General features: G+C 56.5%; 1 protein-coding gene across 3 annotated transcripts in view; it reads right to left on the bottom strand.

Moving 5' to 3' along the window:
* The window catches only part of SMTNL2 (smoothelin like 2), a 32581-nt gene extending 10435 nt beyond the window's left edge, over positions 1-22146 (bottom strand). The window contains exons 1-5 of one of the 3 annotated variants that reach the window (XM_060133793.1): positions 22015-22146; positions 20415-20546; positions 1516-1606; positions 760-996; positions 15-90 (exon numbers count right to left, since the gene is read on the bottom strand). In XM_060133793.1, coding sequence (XP_059989776.1) covers positions 15-90; positions 760-996; positions 1516-1606; positions 20415-20432 — 422 coding nt within the window. In that variant the 5' untranslated portion in view covers positions 20433-20546; positions 22015-22146. Of the gene's footprint in view, positions 1-14; positions 91-759; positions 997-1515; positions 1607-8859; positions 9337-20414; positions 20547-22014 lie in introns of those variants that run through there. The other 2 variants (XM_060133792.1, XM_060133794.1) reach the window with 2 other exon arrangements.
* Between the last annotated feature and the right edge of the window lie 47 nt (positions 22147-22193).

The raw sequence follows: 22193 nt of genomic DNA, 5'->3' as shown, positions 1-22193 counted from the left end.
GGGCCCCGACTCACCTGCCGTTGTTCCTGCTGGCCGTCACTGCCCCGTAGCCAGAGCTGGATAAAGACCGTGGGAGAGAAGAATTCTTCTCTTTGAGACAAAGCAAGGGAGAGAAATAACAAACCCTGGCCTCGCGGAGGGTCACCACTGCCAGCCTCCCTTCCTCTGACCTGGCCCTGTGCCGTTTACCCAGCGTCACTCAGGGCAGGGGCAGGACCCCTGGGCTAAGCTGGGCCTGCCTCGGCCAACAGTTGAGGAGAAAGGATGCTGGGAACATACAGCAATGACATAAAAGAGGCCTTTTAAAGTGTCCCCCGCCCCCAGCCCCGCTTTTGAGAGCACAGAGCCCAGGGCCTCTTGTGCTACGTATCCAGCAAACACTTTGTTCCCGAGCCCTCATTCTGGAAACCCACACAGCCCAACCCCAGGACACACCACTGAGGCCTGACCCCAGGCCCAAGACAGGCCCCGGGGACCACGCCAAAGTGTGCAGGGTAAGAGGCCACCTTCTAACCACAGCCTCAACCTGCAGTAAAAGCTACAGTCGTCTCCCGTGGGGGACGAGGCTACTTTACAGCATCTCTGGGGGGAGGAGTCGGGAAAGATGAGCCCCATTTGATGGAGCAGATGAGCTAGGGAAGGGGGTCGCAGTGACAGCAGAGGAGGGCTGGGGCTTGCCCAGGTTTCCTGAGTCTCTTGCCAACTGCCCCCAGCCCCTGCCCTCCCTCCCAGTTTGAGGCCATGCCCTCCTGCTCTTACCAGTGGGACTGGGAGTCCAGGGTGTGGTGGCCTCGCTGGGGCTGAGGCCCCCCAGGACGGCGGCAGACGTGGGCGAGAGAGCTGCGGCTGACGTCTCCCCAGAGAACCTCTCGGAGACTCGCGTGATAGCCGTGACTGGCTGGTGAGGCAGCCGCAAGGAGAGGCTCACAGGGCGAGGCTTGGGGGGTTCTGGTGCCGGGACGGTTTGGGTGGTCTCAGGGGGTCCATCACCTGGACCTGGAACATGGGACCAGCAGGGTTGGGGGTGTCAGCCGTGGCATCCACAGGGGCCTCAGACCCTCCCAGGAGGACTCCAGTCTCTGTGAACCTTCCTCCCACCTCCTCCAGGAAGGCCTCCCTGACCACTCCAGCCTCCCTGACCTCCCCCTGCTGTGGACGTCTCGCTGCTCCAACCAGAGCTGGCGTCTGCTCCAACTTTCCCTCATAGACAGTTCAATAAATAGTCGCCTATCAGTCCACTTTCTACCCTGTTCAGTGCTTGGACAATTCCTCAGCCCCTGCTTGCATTCCTCCAGAAACAGGGAAGCTCACCACCTTCTGAGATCTCTCATTTTCTTCTGTGTTTACACAGTTCTACTTCACACTGAATGAGGCTGCTCTCCTGGCAGCCTCCCCACCTGCTGGGGTTTAGGCTCAAGTCCTCCATCCCTGACAAGGGGTGGCCTGGCCCAGAGGCATGGCCAAGGCCCTGACCCCAAAGCTACCCAGCCCGCTCTCCTCTGCCGTCAGCCCTACCTGCCCCAGGCTGGTGCCCGTTCTCGACGATGCATGAGTCTGAGGTCCTTCTCATCTCCGACTCTCCGGCCTCGTCATGGTGATCCATGCTCTACGGAGAGACAAACACCACCGAGGCCTAGTCAGCCGGGGCCAGCGGCCCGCACCCCCTGTGACCCCCCTGGTTCTGACAGGGCAAACAACACTCAATTTTGAGAGAGACAGCCCCAGGAAGGTAGAGCGATGGGCCAAAGTCACACAGGACTCAGTCTCACAAGTTGAGCCCCCAGGATCCCGGAGGCAAACACCTCCACGGGGCTCATCCCAGACCCCCCAAATGCTAGGGACAAATGTCAAGACTGGGAGTTCTGAAAGCGTGTGCAAGGCTCCCTACCCCTTCCCCCAGGCTGGACCAGATGCCTGGGGTCCGGAGAGCCTGGCCCTTGCTCGTCCCGGGGGCTGCCTGTGTGGGAGCAGCCCAAACCCAGCGACATAAGGTCCTTCCGGGCCAACAATGGGCCAAGGAGCCCTCACGCTGCAGGGTCACAAGATTTGTCTGGATGTCCAGAGCACAGAGGCCTGATTGGCTCCATGGGGCCCCTCCATCTCCTCTGGGCTACAGCAGCGGGGGGTGTCATGCAGAGAGAGAGCCAAGACCAAGAGCCAGCAGGCAACCTGGCGTCCTGGCTGTGCCGCCAGCCACCAGGTGACCCAGGTCAGGTCGTGCCCCCTCTGGGTCGGTTTCCCTGTTGGAGATGAGGGAGTAGGTTATGCAAAGCCTTGCCAAGCGTCAGGTCCTTTTTCTGGGCATGACACTTAGACCAACTTGCTTCTGTCCCCCCAGGAAGATGCCACCGCACCCATTTTACAGATGGGACCTGAGGGCTGAGAGAGGGGATGTGTGCAGTCCAGGTTACACTGTGAGAAACAACTGAGATGTGTGGCCAGGAGGGATGTTGCCCTCAACCTTGGCTCTGCCCTGGTCACAGTGAGGAAGGTTGGAGGGCTCAGAGCATCTGTGAGGCTGGTAGGGTCTGCCCTGCAAGAGGAGAACACAGGCAGACCCCGATCCGGGGCTCTACTAAGAGCCCACGATGAGTGCCTTGAGAGGTGGCCGTACCTCTCCTTACACGACTCCAGACTACCTAGCCCCCTTGTCTACCAGGTTCCCAGAATGACAAAGGCCCATCCTTGGCCCCCGACGGCTCAGCTATCACCGCAACCAGTGCAAGAGGTGTCCACCCCGCCATGGGGGGGATCAGTCTGGTGGGGGAGCCAGGGCTGTGAGCAGATGATATCAAGCCAGCATGAGGGTGTGTGCCTAAGACAGACTTCATCCAGCCCCGTGGGCCGGGAAGGGCCTCCCAGAGGCAGGGGTAGCTGAGAGCCAGTCTAGAGTAAGCTAGGTGGGACCAGGAGTGGAAGCGACCAGTATCTGCCAAAGCAGATAGACAACAAGGCACAAAGCATTCTGATCTGGTGGCTGGAGAAGCACCATGCAGCCCAAGGTGCCAGCCTGGAGAACTTGGACTTGACTCCTTGGACAAGAAGGAACTGAAGGTTGTCAGCTGTGTTTTAGGACCATCCTTCAGAAGCCCGTGACATAGTGCCATGGAAGGGGTCGACCAGATGGCCAGTCACCTCACTAGTCCCACATGGGGACCTGGGGAGGAGAGATGGGGCAGTGAAAAAGGACTCAAAAGCTTGGGGAGGGTAAGTGGATATGGAGGGATGGGGGAGTCACACCTCTCTCAAGCCTGGGCTTTGGGCCCAGCTGACTTGACTATGGCGGTGGGGGGGGATCGGTGGGAAAATAAGAACTTCAATTTGGGACATGGTGAGTGTAAGGTGTCCTTGGGGCATCAGGGGGTTGAGGTCAGGAGGTAGCTGGATATTTGAGTCTGAAGTTTAAGAGGAAGGATGGACAAATGATGGAGAAACAGGGGTCTCACATCTGGAGCACAGCAGAGGAAGAGCAGGCTCGGGGCCGATGGGGCCTGCGATGGGCACCACACCTGGGGGCAGAAGAGGCACCTGCAGAAGAGAATAAAAGCAGCGGCCAGAGGGGGGAGGAAGAAAACCAGAAGAACGTGGAGAAAGGCAGGTGGAAGTGTGTCGAGAAGGCTGGCGTGTCAGCGGCTCCAAAGGTAGCCTCAGGTCAAGAAAAAGAAGGTCAAGACGAGATCTAAAAAGGTCCTTTGGGTTTAGCAAAAAAAAGAGGTTCTTGGTGACAGTTCAGGAGCTGAATCAGAGGTGGGGGTGGGTGCAGGAGACAGCCTCGGGGAGAGATGGAGACACAGAACCCGCAGCCAAGAGGGGCGGGGGAGGGGCTCTGGACGAGGTAGAACAATGTTTATAGGCTGCGAGAAAGGCTCCAGCCGGGTGATGGGACCCTCTGTGCGGTGGGGACCCTGGGGAAGTGGGAGAGGACAGGACTCGAGCCTGGGGCGAGCCTGGGCTTGGAGGGAAGGTGACTCCTCCAACTTCCGATTCAGGAGGATGGAGCGGGACAGGTCGGCCCCACTCGTGGGAACACTGGAGAAGAGGGGGCAACTCCTGACACCTCAGAGTGGAGAGGGCACCCCTAGAGCCTAACCTGAAGCCAGCTCGGCAGAGGGAGGAGAAACAGCCAGTCCATCCTGAACCCAGCCCCCACCCGTCACCAGGGCGCTCAGCTCTGGGGGCTTCAGGTCCTGCCCGCCCACTCTACTCTGGTCCAACAGGTTCCGCAGGTCTAGGCGGAGGTCTGGAGGGCCCGGCCACTGGTGAAACCATTTTCCCAGGAATGTGGGTCTCTCTGGGCAGCCCCCCCCCCCGCCGCCACCGCAGACGCCTAGCCCCCGCACATTGCAGGCCCCGTACCCACCCCATGATGCCCCAGGGGGACCAGACGCCACAATCAGGCAGGAAGAAGGTCCTGGACCAGCTGGATTCCTGCCAAGGGGTCTCCAGCAAAGCAGGAGGGGAAGGGGATGGGACTGACTCACCCCGGCAGGCTGGACTCCCCTCACTACGCCATCCCTGAGACTGGGACCCACTGCTCGCTCAACCCATCCAGAGAGCCCCTCCAGGCCCTCATAGGAGCCTGGTGGGTGGGGGTCATCCCTAACCTCACCCCGTGACCAAAGGCAGCGGCAGAGTCAAGGTTTGGGTCTCCTACCCCAACCCAGGGCTCTATCCACAAAGTGCTCATGCTTTCCAGGAGCAGGAAAGACAACTCAAGACAAATTTGTGAGGCCGGGCCCTGGAGGGGGAGGGGAGGGGGAGAGCGGGGTAAGTGCTCCAGCAGGATCTGAGTCCCTGAGCCCACCCACAGGGCCCCCAGCATGCCTGCTCCCCCAGTGGTCTTCCTTTGGTGGGGGCAGCCTGATTCAGCCACAGGGAAGGGAAGGGGGTGGGTTCTGTGTGCTGGGGTCAGAGTAGAAGTCACTGGAGAGCCCTGGGGATGAGACGGGTCCTGGGTAGCTGGCTCTCGCACTCCCAAGATCTGGGCTTTGTTTGAAGAAGGGGGAGGCTGCCTGTGAGGAAGCCCAGGCCTGGGAATGTTCGGGGGAGAGGCGGGGGGTGCTGAGTCTTATTTCAGGGACCCTCTCCCTGGGGAAGTGTTTAAACACTGTTGTGAGGCCAGGAATAATAGTTCAGGCACCCTTGGGGCTGCCTGACCCCACGTGGGCTCATGCGCCTGGGCAGGGGAGCACGTCTGCGTGCCTAGCACAGCCCACAAGCCGCCAGAACCCCCATCCTGAGCCCCTAACACGGCTGCTCCGTCCTCCTCTCTCACACCACAGTTTTAAAGACTCAATTCAAACTTCTACCCAAAGCATTTAACTCTCTTATCACACAGTGTGTCTGGGAAAGGAAGGCAGATAAGGCAAGTCTGGTTTCTTTCACGCCGGACCTCGATGCTGCTCCTGGCTGTCTCCCGTGGGGACCCGGTGGTTCTAGCTCAGCTGAGGACATTTCCAGGGACCAACCCTGGCACAGCCTCCCGGGCCACGCCTGGCCTCAGGCTACCCTCCACTAGCCGGACCACAGCCGTGGCTCCGTGGACACTCTTACGAACCGATCGGGTTGATGTCACTGTTATAACTACGCAGCCCACTCGGCACAGGGGCCAAACAGGGATGGGCCAGTCCCCCTTGGAGGCAAGGAGACTGAGGTCCAGCTGGGAGATGTCCCTAAGGCCTCACAGCAAATGTGCTCAAAGCAGCTCCCATTTGCTGCAGGGTCTCAGGCTTCCTACAGGGAGTCCTCCTGATTATTCCCACCCTACTGCCCTGCCCTCTGCCTCCTCCCAGAGCCTCCCTGGCTACTCACTACCTAGCAAGGTCAAGGTGCGCTTTGTGCGCTCAGAACTGGATTACTAGATCAACCCTGCATTGAGTTCAGGGCATAAGTATATGCTGAATATGACCCACCTCCCACCCCTGCAGTCCCTGGTTTGAAACCGCAGGAAGCAAAAGGGTCTCAACCAAGGGTCTCTACATTTCATTGCCTGTTACAGAGGGGCAGTGGAACACCAGCCTCCGCACTGCCTGACGACTGCCACCACTGGCTCTCGTGCGCGGATGAGACCCTCCTACCCAGACCACCCTGCCCCCCCCGACCCCCGGCAACACACACGTGGGAATATGGGAGTATGAGAGGCCAGACAGCCCCGGCGCCCAGCTGACACTTTCCAGTCTCACCCTGGAGCCCCGATTCCATGTTCACGACCAAGTGTCCCCTCACAAGCTGCCAGTAACAGCCCATGAACAAGCACGTGTGGATGACTCTGCACAGCACCCTCCCTGCCAGAAACTGGCTCGGAGCCCGGGTGGGCGAGAGAGAGGTGGGCTGCAAGAGGAGTGGGGACCAGCGCCTCTGGTAGGGCAGGGAGAAGCTCTCTCGGGCCCAGGGAGCCTCTGATCCCACTGGAGGCCTCGACCATCCTCTACCTGCAGCACTCAACTCTGCTGGCTGTTCCACCTCCCTTCGCTTTTTTTTTTTTTTTTGTGGTACGCGGGCCTCTCACTGTTGTGGCCTCTCCCGTTGCGGAGCACAGGCTCCGGACGCGCAGGCTCAGCGGCCATGGCTCACGGGCCCAGCCGCTCCGCGGCATGTGGGATCCTCCCGGACCGGGGCACGAACCCGTGTCCCCTGCATCGGCAGGTAGACTCTCAACCACTGCACCACCAGGGAAGCCCCTTTCAGGCTTTTTTGAAGTCCAGAACCTACTCCTCAACTGTATTTCCATCCTCATCCCTCAACGAGGGGCAGCATCCTTGCTGACCCCCAACCTCTTCTTCCAGAAGGACTACCCTCTCTCCACGTCTAAGAATGGGCTTTCCAGGGCCTTCCAGGGCTTCCCAGTCCCCTGGCAGCTCCCTGGACTCTGCCCAGGGCTCTGGCCTCACCCTCTCCTTCTGCATGGCTGCCCTGAAGACCTCACCCATTCTAGGGCTTCAACCACCAGTTCTGCCCCGATGTCCCCCTGACCTCCGGCCTCGACCGCATCTGTGACTCCGCCTGCTCTGGGACACCTTCGCCTGGATGTCCCACAGCCTCACACCCTCAGCACAACCCAAATGGAACCCAGCGTCTCCACCAGATGTGTGACTCAGGAGTCCCCCAGCAGGGCTCCCCAAGCTCTGGCTGTCCTCTCCTTGGACCACCACATTTAAGTTATCCTGTCTCCAGCCACCCTCCAACCTGCCATCCATCCATGAGGGACCTTGCTGGATACAAGGAGGACCCCGTCCCTCCCCTGCCTGGTGCCCCGCGCCCACCAGCTCCATAGCCAAGAGGACTAGCCCGCCCCACGTGACTAATTCCCCACTGAGAAAACTTAGATGACTGGAGAGATTCCTCTCACATATTTGCGTGAATTCATGTACCTATTTACATGACTCTGAAAGCATTTTTCGAAAACTTGGACAGCTGCTTCCACGAGCAGACAAGTAGCAAATGTGTGTTAAAATAAAATCTCAGAAGCAGCCGATGACACAGTTTATTAGGTACGTGTGAGCTCACAGTGGTGATCTTATACCATGGCCAAACAGTGGTCATGCTTATAGGACAGAATTAAGTGTATCCATTTCTAGCCACTTCACACGGAGCACCGGGACACCCAGGAGCTCTGCCACCAGCATGTTTAAGAACCTCTCACCCCAGCCCCCCAAGGCAGAGCCCAGCATCTCCCCGGCCCAGCAACCAGGGGCCTCCACAACTCCTCCCTCTGCTCTCATACCCACCAGGCTCCCCTCCGGCCGGTGAGTCCTTCCAGCCTCACTGAGGCGGCAGACACAGCCCCACACACCGCCCCCTGCACGAGCAGCAGCAGGTCCTTGGCCTCCAGCACAAAGCCAGCCTGAGACACCCACCGGGACGGGACAATCGTGTTTGGAGCAGAACATCTGCTCTGGCTGCCCGCGATGTCGGTACTGCTCGGTCTGGGGCCATCACCCACCCTGGCTGGGACCTCCAGGGGCAGGGGCTAATCTGATCCCCCTCCTCCTGGCCCCTGGAGGTGCAGCCCAACCCACACAAGAGATCTGAAGGTGTGATGGATTGAACCAAGGAGGGACTGCAGGTGCACACTACCCAGACCCTGGCACCCCAACCCCGGAGCACACGCCTGGCAGGGTGGGAAATCCCACCTAAGGGCCACTGCACACACCACGGGAACCTTCTTACCCGCCGCTCCAGGAGGCCCCAGGCTCAGGGGAGAGACCTCCGCCCCACACCCACGCCGTGTGGGCCTCTGGCCGGTCATTGACCCCGGAAATCTAGACTGCTCACGACTGGTTCCCCCTGGCCCCCACCGCCACCCCGTCTCTCCCTTCAAGGTAAGGATTTACCCCCTGCGAGGTCCCAAACGCCGCTGCCCCGGCTGCGCCCCAGCAGACGGCGTCCTCCTGCCCCCAACACACACCCGGGCTTGAGTTCTCAATCTGGGTTAATCAATAACCTGAACCGTCAGGCCTCAGTGAAGCAGCATCGCAGGGGGCGCGTCAATGGAGGTGTGGGAGTGGGGGGTGGGGTGGGTTGCTGACCACCCCAACACACCGGCCGGGCCCCGGGCGGTGTTAAACAGCGCCCAAGCCCTTAGTGCCACGGGACAGCAGAGAGAGGGGGACAGAACTCCGGGCGAACAGGGCCCGGCTGCAAAGAAGGGAGGGGGCCCAAGACAGGTGCAGCGGGCAGGCTAAGCCGGTGCTTCGCAGGATGGTGGCCGGACCCCCACGACGGAGTCGCAGCGGCGGGTGGCAGGGCAGCGCCCAGTCCCGCAGGCGCACGCACTCGGGACCTATAGGCGCGGCGGGGGTCGCGGAGCCCTCCTCCCCTGGCGCACGCGCACAGGCGCCGGCGCTCCCCGAGGCTCACCTGGCCTCGGCCGGACAGCGAGAAGGTGGCGTGGCTGGCAAAGCGTGCGGTGCCCAGACGGGGCGCGCGGTCCGGGACGCCAGGCGCGGGCGGAGGGCTGGGCGTGCCGGGCGCGGGGGCCAGCCCGGTCGTCAAGCCCAGCGCCTCCACCTGGCGCGTCAAGCGCTCGAGCTGCGCCTGCAGCCGCTGGTTGTCGCGCTGCAGCTCGGTCACCGTGCGCGCCAGCGGTCCGGCCAGGTGCAGCGCCTCGGCCACGCGCTGCTCCACGCCGCGCTGCAGCCCCTGCATGTCCTCGTGCAGCGCGCGCACCGCGCCCTCCAGCGCCGCCTCGTAGCGGCCCAGCGCCTCGCGCACCGTGCGCGCCTCCTCGGCGTCGGGGGCCGGCTCCATGGCGGGGCAGAGCGCTTACGTGTGAGGGAGATCGGGCCTAGCCGGGCGAGCAGTCGACCTCCGCAGCTCCGGGCAGCAACTGGACGCCCGCAGCCGGGTTCGCCCGAGGGTTGGTGGGAGGGGCGGGCAGGGGGCGGGGCGGGCCCCGCGAGCCGGGGGACTGGGCGCCGCGCGGGGGCGGGGCCTCGGGGGCGGGGCCAGGCGGCTCGGGGGGACAGCCCCTGTCCAGTCGACCCGAGGGATGCAGTGAAGTGGGGGAGGGGGGGTTCCCCAGTGGCGCCGGAGGAGGAGAGCTCACTCCGCCTCTCCTCTTCCGCGGTGAGGAGCTGCACAGGGAGTGCGGAGGCCGAGCCCCCCTTGACCCTGGAAGAGCGGCGTGCGGCCTGGGGGAGGGGCTGCGGGCCACCTGAAGAAGGCCTCGATCCCCAAGTGGACTTGACCTCGGAGACCGCGGACGTGGGTTATGCGTTCCATCGGGGCTCTCACTCGCAGGGCCCAGGTCCTACTGGGGGTAGGGACCCCCTCACTGCTCAGGGAGACCTGAGAGCCACAGCAGTAATTCCCAGAACCCCGACCCTCACCCTGTGCCCGTCACTGCCCACTCTACGCCGTGCACACGGCCCTCACAAACACATACTCACCTGTGGGATCTTTGCCTGGAATTTCTTGCACCTGTTATAAGACCTAAGGGAGGAGACAGGTGGTGAGGTCCCTCCCTGACTCTGCAATTATGTGCTCTCCCCTCCCAGACCCACTCTGTGTAGCAAGATCTTTGCATCCTTATTGCTGGTGGTCATAGGGGCTCAGGGCTCACTGAGGGGCCCCTGCTAGGGGATCCATGAGTGACTGAGGTTAGAGACAGAGGAGAGAGCGTGCTTAGGGCCCAATCTCCAAATCCTAGGATCGGCGACCTTGGAATTAATCACGCCCTCCCATCAGAGCCTTGGTCCCTGGCCTCTATCCACAGGCCGGGGCTCCCACCTCGACTCCCTCTCAACACTCCTTTCATGCCTGAACCCAGATATTCCTCCCTTCCATATCCCCCATCCCCCAACCATCCCAAGAAAGGAAGGAGTGAAAACAGCTGTTGCTTCAGAATGATAGGATGATGGGCAAAGATGCTGTACGTTCCCAAATATATTGTAAAATTGATTTAAAATAAAAATGGGAACATCCCATCCTTCTTTGTGCAAAACAGATCTTTCCTGATTAGCCTTCTCCTTCCCAGGCATGGCCCACCTGGAGGAGGCCCGGTGGCTGGCAGGCACAGCCAGATGACTGGGGAACGAGAGGTCCGAAAGACTTGTTCCCATCACACCAGGCTTCCAAAGATGTTTGCAGCCACAGACCTCCTGGACTGGCCTGCTCTGCCCCAAAGGAACTGGATCAGCCTAACAGATGCTGAACGCTGGTTCCCCCTTTCCCCCCTCCACCGTGGGGACAGGAAGGAACGCTGGGTTACCTAATCCAAGGAGCCTTCCAGCAATTATTTCATGAGAAAGTCAAGTGCCAAAAGGCGTTCATGTGTGTGTGTGTGTGTGTGTGTGTGTGTGTGTGTGTGTGTGTGTGTGTGTGTGTGTGTGTGTGTGTGTGTGTGTGTGTGTGTGTGTGTGTGTTCCAAGTAGCTGTGTGGACAGGGTGAGCCAGATTGCTCCCTGCATTCTTTCTCGGGGTAGAATCTTTGATAGAGACTAGGAGAGAGGCTGCTGCTGCAGCTTCTGCCCCGAGTAACACTCAGAGCCCCTCCAGGTCTGAGCCCGGGAGCCTGGAGTTCAGAGACCCAGCTCTCAGCCAGAAAAGCCCAGCCTCTTCTTTTGCAGGACCTGAGGAAGGACCAGGTGGGGAAGTCTGGGAGGGGCTGGACAGCTTGGTCCCTGGCCCTACAGTGGATGTGCATCTGGGGCTGTGCCTGGACCGGCAGCATAGGTGAGGGTGGTGGTGGTGGGGGGCAGGGGTCCAGCCTTCTCTCCCAGCCTCCAGGAGAAGAAAGGCTGGCCAGGTCTCTAGAGTGGGACCCCTAATGGGCGATAGAATCTAGAGCCTGGCTGCCCAGGATCCATCCACACTCTCCCACCTCAGCTGGGTTATCTCCTGATCCACTGTGACAACATCTGGGTAGGGCTGCTCGGGGGCTGGGCAGGGCTCCATCTGCGGCTGCAGTAGGAACTCTGTCAAGGGCAGAGATGGGGCTCACGGTGGGTTCTGGGCAGACAGTACAAGAAGCAAACCATCTCCCTTGGCCCCTCTCCTGATGGGGCTCACGGTGGGTTCTGGGCAGACAGTACAAGAAGCAAACCATCTCCTTTGGCCCCTCTCCCTCGGCAGTAAGACCACTGAGTCAGTAGCTGGAGATGAGCCTAGGAGAGGAGAGATGAACCAGGAGTGGGAGGAAGAGGGGCAGAGGGTCAGGGAGAGGAGAAGGGAGGGAGGAGGCGCCGATTCTGGGGCGGGGAGGGGGGCACTGGAGACCAGCGCCACCCAAGGGCTGGCTCCCTGCCAGTTCGGCTCAGAGGCCGATGCTCATCCCAGGCCCCAGGGGCTCCTCTCTGCTGCCCCCTCAAGGCCCCTCCTCTCACCCTCCCCCGGCTCAGCTCCTGCCCAGTACCAGACCGGGGCGGCGGGGGGAGGTGAGGGCTGATGGACCCAGCTGACCTCCCTCCACATTCACCAGCCCTGATGTCAGCAGGCTAGCAAGGACGACCTCCTGCCAAGTCCTGGGGTCTCTGGCACCTGCCCTTCCAGCTCCCCCTCCCCTGGTTCTGACCCGTCCACTGTCTGCTGGTCCCTTGATCTGCTCTGGTGCTGGGCTGGGGGCAGGATTCGGGACGAGCCTTCCTGTGTCCCCTGCCACTCACCTCCTGAAATCAAATCCCAGGCAAGCCCAAACCATGAAGCCAGGGACCTAAGTGGGGAAACTGAGGCCCCAGGAGGGACAGGGGCAGGCCCCAGGTCACACAGCAAGGGATGCAAAGACAGGACTGGAACCCAGGGCCCTGGCTCTGCTCCCAGCACCCCTGGGAGGCAACAGTCCAATCCAGCCAAGTCTGGGCAGTGCCTCCTGTTCCCAGGTTGCCCAGAGGCTCCGATCCCCTGGAATGGCTCCTCGGAGCTCTCCAGAACCACCCTTATGGCCCTCTGGCAGGAGCCCCTGAGGACCATCCCTCCTGCCTTCCCTCCTGCCTCCTCCGCTTCTCCTCCCCGGTGACCCTCCTGAGTGACTGTGCTTTCATTCATCCCTTAACTGTGGTCCCCGGGGCTCTGAGCTGGGCCTGTCCCCCTTTCACCCGCAGACACTTTCTGGGTGGTGTCACCCCCCCACACACACACCCATACTGATGACTTCCCCTCCTCCACCTCCAGTCCAGCCCCTCTCCATATACCCACCCGCCTCCAGCCCTCAGCCCTGAAGGTCCCATCCGCTCCCCAGACTCCTGACGTTCTGAGAACACACATAGGGCTTACGGGGAGGGGAAAGGACTTAAGAAGTGGGCTGGTGCAGTCCTCTGCCGTCCTGGGCCCAGCTGCCTGGGACCGCTCCTCACCCTCTGCACCCTGGTCCCCGTGCATGGGTGAGGTACGTACATACACTTGCGTGCACGTGTTGGAGCCCATCCTCAGAGAGCAGGGTCTGTCTCTGCTGTGCATCCATTCCCACAACTAGGGAGGCAACTGGCTTTAGAAAGTACTCCAGAAACACTGTGTGATTGAATGCCTGGGAAAGGGGCCTCATTGGAGAGCCAGTGGAACCAACAGGACTAGTGGATGGATGGACTCAGTGAGATGGGTCACAGAGAGGAGGCATTAGAGGGGGCTCACAGGTACTACACAGGGCCTGTCTCCAAGGTCACATCAGCCTTTGCACTGAGTCAAAGGCAGCTGCCGACCTCACTGGTCACCTCGCCCCTCCAAGCCCCTCTGCCAGGAAGGGCTCAGGTTGCAAAGTCATGGGGCAGGCCAGACCCGTTATCTGTCAGACCCCGACTGGCCCTGCCATGGCCTCCATGTAGCCCTCAGCCTGCTGGGACGGGCTAATGGGCCTGGCAGTCTGGCTTTGTAAGTGGGAAGGTGTGTGAAGGCAGCCGCACCACACTCCTCAGGGTCCCCAGCTGCAGGCACCCACAGGGAGTAGGCTAACAAGGACCCAACGGAGAAGTACACTCCAGGACTGGACCCCTCCCTCCTGGCAAGCATACCATCCCGGCTCCTCCTCCCAAATCCTGAAATCCAGCCTCTGCCCTGGAAACCATTGCCTTGTTATGAGACCCATAGGGGTGTGGACACAGGGCCTGCGTTTATCTTTTCCTGATGGGTTGCTGGGTTCAGGAGCCAAGGGGAGTGCTAAGCAGGGAAGCAGGAGCGTGGTACAGGCTGTGCAGGAGCCCGGGGTGGGCCATTCTTGGGGGCCCCGGGCCTCATCTCCAGCCAGGACCCAGGAGAGGGGCACAGAGGCTCTGCCCCCTGCCCCGCAGCTCTGCCTGCCTGAATCGGAGCCACTGGGGCCGATCCTGGAAACTGAGGTCCCTGGGAGGGAGGACAGAAGAGACCTCTGCCCCCTGGGTCACTCCAACTCCCCGCTACCGAACCCTCCTTTAAACTCCATCCCAGGGACACGCTGCCGGACACACGTGTAAATTTGTAATGTTCCTCTTTCTCCCGTGTATCTGAGGATGCGTCTGTGCACGTATCAGGCTTGCGTGTACAACACCTGTGTGGGTGTGTGGGTGTAGAGGGAAGATGTGGAAGGTACAGAGTCTACAGTACCTGCACACTCACCTGCACGTGTATGTGGTGTGGGCACATCTTCAAGCACCCGTGGTGCTAGGAGGGATTTTTATGCATTTGCTCATAAGTGGTGACTGTGTTTCTAGACACACATGTATGCATGCTTGCGGTACATGTGTCAACACAGGATGCGCACATGCCTGTATGTGTAGGTCGAGTGTCTACCTATGCTCACGTATATCAGATGTTTGTGTGTATATCGTGTGAGTTTGATCACACATGTCACATGCCCTATTTCTCTCTGCTTCTTTAACCAGACCTGGAAGTCTGTCTCTAGAAGGTATGGATCCTGGGTGCTCTGCAGAGACTTGCATATAAGATTCTAAGGGTGGTCTTGATGGGGGAAGGGGGTAAAAGGGTGGAGCTTCCCGCCCTCCTGGACCAACACGGTGCCCTCTTGGTCCCAGCGGAGGAGCATCTCCCATGGGTCTCTGTTGAAAGCCAGGCTACACAGCGAGAAAAGAAAATACAGCACACAAGCCTGGGTGGAGACGCCTGCCTCTTCCGGCAAAGGCAGGGGCTGCAGAGAGTGTGGGGTGGAGACAGCTGCTTCCAGCCCAGATAAGGCTGTGGGCTCACATTTTCCATTTCCAGGAGCCTCCCCCTCAGGGCCCGGAAAGGTCTCCGCTGACTCACCCCAGCTCCCTGCCCCCACCCTGGGATCTGCAGCGCCAAGAGGGGAAAACGAGGTGCTGGAAGAGCCGGCACCTCACCATAGCTGGTCCTGTGCCACCGGGGACTGGGGAAGTGGTCCCTGGGGCAGGACAGGCCCAGCCTGGGGCCCCTCACAGCTAATATCCTGCCCCTTGTGCCTCTGAAAAGCCACCCAGGAAGGAGGAGGGGTCTCTCCTGACCTCTTAGAACAACAGTCCCTGCCTGTGCGCGCTCTGTGCTCTGCCAGCCTGGCTGCCCCGGCCCAGAGGACCCTGAGACCCAGAGGGGCGAGCCGTCTTTGTCAGGGACAGGACGGGGCCTCGCTCGAACTCTGGACTTTTTCTCCCTTCTCCCCGCGCCTCCGCGACTGCCCACCCAAAGCCTGCCCCCTCCAGCCCTGCCTGGCCCGCTCCCCTCCCCCTCCCCCTGCCCGGGCTATTTATAGGGCCTGGCTCAGTGGCCTCCAGGAGAAGGGGAGCCAGAGCTCCAGGGCTAGAGCTCACTGGGCCTTCCCCAGGCTGGGCAGGGTCCGCTTTCAGCCCAGCAAAAGGCCATGTCACTCAGAGTGAGCAGGGGGCCTGGGGAGGCCAGGCCACGGCAGGAGGCTGGGCTAGGACCTGGGCCAGGGCCCCTCTGGAGTCCTTTGCAGTCCACAGACAAGCTGGGCTTCCTCAGAAGTGTCCTGGAGACTCCTTGGGGCTGGGGCGGATAAGGCAGGTGTACAAGGGCACGAGCCATTCTTGGGAAGGCCTGGAGTGCGGAGGCCAACCTGAGGGCCCACCAGGCTGCCGCCTCCCTTGGAAGCCCCCAGAGTCTCCTTCCTCTAACAAAACGGTCCCTCTGGCCCATGGATCTGCTCCGCCAACAAGTGAATGGCTTAGGGTGCCATTCAAGGCCCTTCCAGCAAAATGCACAAACTCTCACATTTCTGCCATTGTGGCTGCACTTGTCCCGCTGTCTGAAGCATCCTTTCCACTTGTCATCCTGTCTGACAACCTCCCCACTCCTTCTTTAGACCTTCAGAGCCCAGTTAAAATGCCACCTCCTCTGGGAAGCCTGCAGCACTCCCCGTCTCTCCTCCCTGCCCCACACTGCCCACTGGAATACATCCCTCCTCTCCCGCCCTGGCTCCCTCCTCCAATGTGTGGCTTGTGTCTCTCTTGAGCAGTGATCTCGGTTTGGGGCTCCTGGAAGGTCAGGGCCCCACCTCACTCAGCCCTCTGCCCCATCGCCCAGCCCGCAGCTCCACAGCCAAGTCCTGTTGAATGAGTGAGTGACGGCGAGGGGCACTGGATGCGTGAGCGCAGGAACTAGTGATTGAACAGCAAATGGAGATGAAGAGAACCAGCGGGGAAAGAAAGCAGGAAAGATCCCTTCTGTGTCTCCTGAGCCCTGGAGGGACTGCCTGGTGTCCCAGTGGGCAGGAAGGTGACAGGGACAGCCCAGGCCAGGTCTCAGTGACACTGCTCGGCCCTGGGCAGCAGCCAGCTCGGTCACTCTCATTCTTTCCAGATCAAAGTTCCCCCCAGGGAACAGCCCGGAACCTGACACTGGCCCAGGGTGGGGGGTTGGACCAGCTGGTGCTGTTGAGGAGGACACTGAGAGGCAGGGCATTTGTCCCCAGCTCCACAGACACCAGGTCAGAAGCCCAGGGAGGAGGCTGGAAACGCTTCCACACACCTACTCCAGCCCCAGCCCCACTCTCCGATGAAGGGCCGCACCGGTAGGTCGGGAACCCCTGGCTCTAGGCCCTTCTGTTCCAGAATCCCCAAGGACCCCAAGCCCCTCAGGGCCTCAGGGGCTTGGCTCCCTGTACTGCCACCCCTCCACACACATCAGTTCTGACTCATCCCCACCCCATCTCCCAGCAGCTCCCATCTCAGACACCCTCCAGGTGTCTGAAACATACGTTTCTCTGTCTCCCAGCATCTGCGTCTGTTTCTGTCTTTGCACCTTTCTGTCTAGACTCCGTATTTCTGTGTTTCTCTGTATTTTTTGTTCTCCCCTCAGTCCTTACTCCTGTGTCTTTTTCCATCTCTCTGTTCCCTGGACATGAAGTGGAACTATGGAGTGGTGTGTTAGCCCTTCGGTCTGCAGTGAACAGATTTTTCCTGTTGCTGGGACTGGGCTGGGAGAGGATGGGAGAGAACAGAACCCAGTGCCCCTGCTGCAGCTAGGCCTCCCTGGTACCCTCAGCTGCTGTTGTCTGAGCCAGACCTAGGTCAGCCCCACGGCCACATGAGCAGACAGAGAAGAAGTGGGCAGAGCTGGTCTGGGGCGGGAGGCTGTGTCAGTGGGCCAGATCCCTGAGTCTGCCACTCCTCTGTCCCTCTTCCTCATTCCACGCCTAGTTGTGGAAAGTCATACCACAGCCAGAGTTTGACTTCCTAGCCCCCACTCCCATGTGCAAGCTGGTGTCACACACACACACAGCATAGGGGAGTGGCTCAGAGCATAGGACTCTGCATCTCAGTCATGGCTCACTCATCTTTGGACCTCAGTTTTCCTATCTGTAAAATGGGGATTATAAAAATAGTATCTGTGTTCTGGGATTGTTAAGCAGCATTCAATTAGCTCATGTCTGTAAGGCCCTTACAAACAAACGCCCTGTGTCTCGCACACAGTAAGTGCCCTATCTGTCTGTCTGTCTACCTATCTGTTACATAAAATTAATAAAATTAATAAATATGCATGCATGCTTCAAACTTGACTCTCAATAAAAATTATATGTTGCTTTCACCTTTATCCTGTTGCCCCAGGCTGAGCCAGACCCTGGTCACCAGCAGGTCCAAACAATCTTGATGTGAGTAGTTGTTAATTCAAGTACAGGAAAAACATATAGCTCTGGGTGTGTGCATTTCTACAGATCTGCTTGTGGAACCACATGTCATTAATAGCAGCTGTATGACATGTGGAGAAGTCGCCATTGCTTCTGGTTGAAGACGGTGGAAACCATCTCCTTCTGCTCCAGACACGTAGATGTGAGATTGTTAAAAATTAATGAGGGGGACGTGTCTGTAGACAAGAAACGGAGACTACTCCGTAAAAGAAAGAAGACAGGAGGCCGCAGGGAGAGAACGGGCTGAAGCTGGCAGTCCCCAGGGGCTGGGAAGAGAGCAGGGCTGTAGGGTGTGGGCCATGGTGTAAATGCCAAGCCAGGCTGGGACCTAAGCCTGGCTCGTGTCAGGATCTGTGGTGCCAGTTGTGATGATAAACCAGAGCAGCTCTGTCCACACTTCAAGGTCGTGGCAAAAACCGAAGCCACATACCCGTGGTTGGGCCCTCAGCAGAGCCACTAGGCTTAAAGGGACTGTCCCAGAAATGTGTCATCCACATGAGGTTGGAGGCCCACAGTGGATACTTCTGAGAAAACCCTGGTCTGGAGCCCAGCCAGATACAGACCAAGCTGAGGCCACTAGCAGATGGCCTTGGGTTTTGCAGAACCTCCAGATAACCTCACAACTAAGAATCACAGAGCACTGAGGAAGCCAACAAACTTGGCAAGTGGAAGAACTGATAGCTGAGAAAACAAAGTTTTAGAGCAATTTGAAAAGCCTTTAAAGTAGGTATCTTTAAGGTCCTCAGAGAAACCGCAACCACAAAACAACAAAAGGAGGTCGTGAAATAAGAGTAGGACAGATGACAGAATCCATTACAAACATGGGAAATTAAAATTACAGATAATAAAAAACTGAAAAGGTGAGCTGAATATCTTAACTGAATAGAGCTGGAGAGAGACATAATGAATTAGAAGTTTCGAGTTGAGGAAATCTCCAAGAACATATGACTAAGAGATTGAGAGATGGAAAATATGAAAGAAAAAAATTAGACACGAGGAGAATAGAAACAGATGTATCCGGAACAGATATATAGAAAGAGTGATGGAGAGAATTGCTAAAGAGGTCATGGCTGAGGACTTTCCAGAAATGAAAAAAAAAATCCATAAATCCTTAGACTGGGAAAACTCTTAGCACATCCTAAGCATGGTGAACAAAAAACAAAAAAATCTATACTAGTTTCACATTTTAGTAAAACTTCAGAACATCAAGGATCAAGACAAAAAAATCCTAGTACCAGAAAACAAGGAATAAGAATATGACACCAGAGTCTTCATCAACAGTACTAGAAGCCAGAAGACGATAAAATATTTTCAAAGGAGTAAAGGACAACAAAGCTGTACCTAGAGTTGTGAACACGGCAATACTATCGTTTAAGAGTAATGGCAGATTAAGTACATTTTCAGACATCACTTAAATGGAAAAATGAACTTGGAAAGAAGCAGTGGGTTGGAATAAGAAAGAGTGAGAAGGGCTTCCCTGGTGGCGCAGTGGTTGAGAGTCCGCCTGCTGATGCAGGGGACACGGGTTCGTGCCCCGGTCCGGGAGGATCCCACATGCCGCGGAGCGGCTGGGCCCGTGAGCCATGGCCGCTGAGCCTGCACGTCCGGAGCCTGTGCTCTGCGACGGGAGAGGCCACAACAGTGAGAGGCCCGCGGACCGCAAAAAAAAAAAAAAAAAAAGAAAGAGTGAGCAAATAAATCAGCTAAATATATTGGCAAATCTAAATAACTATCATTAATGTTATTATGTTTAGTTCCTGGTCCTAACATTTCAGATCACAAGAACATGGGAGCTGGAAGGGAAGAGTATGGAGAGCAGTCATGAGTATCATGTATCCCAAATGAACTTATTTACAAAACAGAAATAGACCCACAGACACAGAAAGCAAACTTATGGTTACCAAAGGGGAAAGGTGGGGGAGGGATAAATTAGGAGGTTGGGATTAACATATACATGCTACTATACATAAAATAGACAACCAACAAGGACCTACTATATAGCACAGGGAACCATACTCAATATTTTGTAATAACCTATAAGGGAAACTAATGTGAAAATTTATATATATACACAACTGAATCATTTTGCTGTGCACCTGAAACTAACACAGCATTGTAAATAAACAATACTTCAGTTTAAAAAAAAAAGATTTCCATGTATCAGATGCTGCTGGCGTCCTCACTCACATCCTCCCTGCCTCTCCTCTGATTTCAGCTAAAGCTGCAACCAACTCTTCCTGGGGGGCTCTGGATGACAGGCTCAGTTTTTGCTCCAGGGCTTCTGGAGTTAACGCCTCCAGAGGCGGCCCTCAACCAGGGGGCATGGGAGCTGACGGATAAATGCTTCTCCCACTAGCTCTTCATGTGGACAATTTTGAGAGGCTTTCTACAGGCTCCTCAGAAGGTCCCCACTGGAACTGAGCCCAAACTGCCCACGGCAGAGACCTCAGTATCACACTCATAGTGGTGCTTTCTCCATCCCTCACTCTCCCGGTCTCTCTCTCCAGCTTCCTGCCGTGATTCCCAGATCAACCTTCTAACGCAAGAGTCCTTATCACAAGTTTTGCTTTCAGTAGGACTCTGAGCTAAGACACTAAGGTTCTTGTCTTCTCCAGAAGGATCATAGAGATGCAGATTGCTTTTTTACTGAGATAGTTTACATCGATTAAGTAAATTTTGCAGATGTAAAGTCAGTGGTTTTTCATATATCCACAAAGGTGTGCAACCATGACCGCTATCTAGTTCCAAAACATTTTCATCACTCCAAGCAGAAATCCTGTACCCACTAGCAGCCATTCCCCAATTCCACCACTAACCTACTTTCCGTCTCTCTGGATTTGCCCATTCTGTATATTTCATATACATGGAATCATAGAACATGTGGTCTTATGTGACTGGCGTCTTCCATTTGGCATGTTTCCAAGGTTCAACCATGCAACATGCATTGTGGTCCTTCATTCCTTTTCATGGCTGAATGATATTCCATTGTATGGCAGAGCAAAATATGGAGGACAGGATGAAGCTGCAAGATAGTTTGATAATCAGGAAGTAGTAACACAAACATGTTATTTAGAAATACAGGAGTAAATATTTTACTTTATTTTTTACACCAAATTCAATCAAATTCATTAACAGACATTTAAAATGCGAAACTATCAAAATGATAGAGATCAACATAGAAAATCTACATGACCTTGAGTTTGGTCTGTAGATCATGAGCTTTGAGTTTTAATACACAACACAAAAAGCCAATCCACAAAAGAAAAAAGTAATATTGTGGACTTTATAAAATGAAAGATTTCTACTGTGTAGGAGTAAATATTTCAAAAATCAACTCCAGAGGAAATAAGAAAGTGATTGCCAAAAAAAACACCCGTAACCCAACAAACATCTTTTTCTAAACAAACATTGAAGGAAATGACCTCATTCTTTATGTGCATGTATAACTAATGGAAATAAAAACTAAAATTAGAAAAAGAAAAGGAAAAAAACATGGTAAATAGAAGATACAAAATAAGATGTCAAAGTATGTCCAAATATACCCATCACAATGCATTTAAGTGACTTAAATTTACCTATTAAGAAAACGAAGCCTTTCAGAATGGATAAAATCCAATCATATTCTACTAACAAGAGCAAACTTGTTGCTAAAAAGCAACTATAATATGGAAATACTGACATAGGAAGGATGGACAAAAATATCCTTCCCAGGCAAGAACAAAAGAAAGAGGAAAGCTGTTATGGCAATAGTGAGGTCAGACAACATAGAATTCAGAACAAAAGGCATTAAGATTAAGGTGGATATTTCATACTGATAAGATGAACAATCCGCTAACAGGATTCAGCAGTCATGAGTGCGTCAATCATGTTCTTGTTTTACTGTGGTACAAAACACATAACAAAATTTACCACCTCGGGGCTTCCCTGGTGGAGCAGTGGTTGAGAGTCCGCCTGCCGCTGCAGGGGACACGGGTTCGTGCCCCGGTCCGGGAAGATCCCACATGCCACGGAGCGGCTGGGCCCGTGAGCCATGGCTGCTGAGCCTGCGCGTCCGGAGCCTGTGCTCCGCAACGGGAGAGGCCACACAGTGAGAGGCCCGCGTACCACAAAAAAAAAAAAAAAAATTACCACCTTAACCATTTCTAAGTGTACAGTTCAGTGGTGTTAAGGACATTCACATTGTCGTGCAATCACCACCACCATCCATCTTCAAACTCTTTCCTCTTGCAAAACCGAAACTCTGTACCCGTTAAACAATAAATCCCCATGTCCCCCTCCCTCTAGCCTCTGGAAACCACCATTCTATTTTCTGTCTCAGAACCTGATTGCTCTAAGTACCTTATGAAAGTGGAATCGTACAGTATTTGTCTTTTTGTGACTGGCATATTTTACTTAGCATAATGTCCTCAAGTTTCATCCACATTCTGACAGTGTATGTCAGAATTCCCTTCCTTTTTAAGGCCAAATAATATTCCACTGTATGTACGTACCACATCTTGTTTATCCATCCTCCATCCATGGACACGGGCTGCTTCTGCCCCGTGGCTATTGTGAATAACGCTGCTATGAACGTGAGTGTGAACGCATGTGTCCATCAGTAGTCAACCAATGGTCACTTATTGAAACCTCACTGTCTTCTAGGTATGGCTCCAGGCGTGGGGAATACAGC

The sequence above is a fragment of the Lagenorhynchus albirostris genome, chromosome 20 (assembly GCF_949774975.1).
Source record: "Lagenorhynchus albirostris chromosome 20, mLagAlb1.1, whole genome shotgun sequence".
Classification (NCBI taxonomy): Eukaryota; Metazoa; Chordata; class Mammalia; order Artiodactyla; family Delphinidae; genus Lagenorhynchus; species Lagenorhynchus albirostris.
The sequence above is the reverse complement of the archived record's forward strand: the minus strand, read 5'-3'. Positions and strand labels throughout refer to the sequence as shown.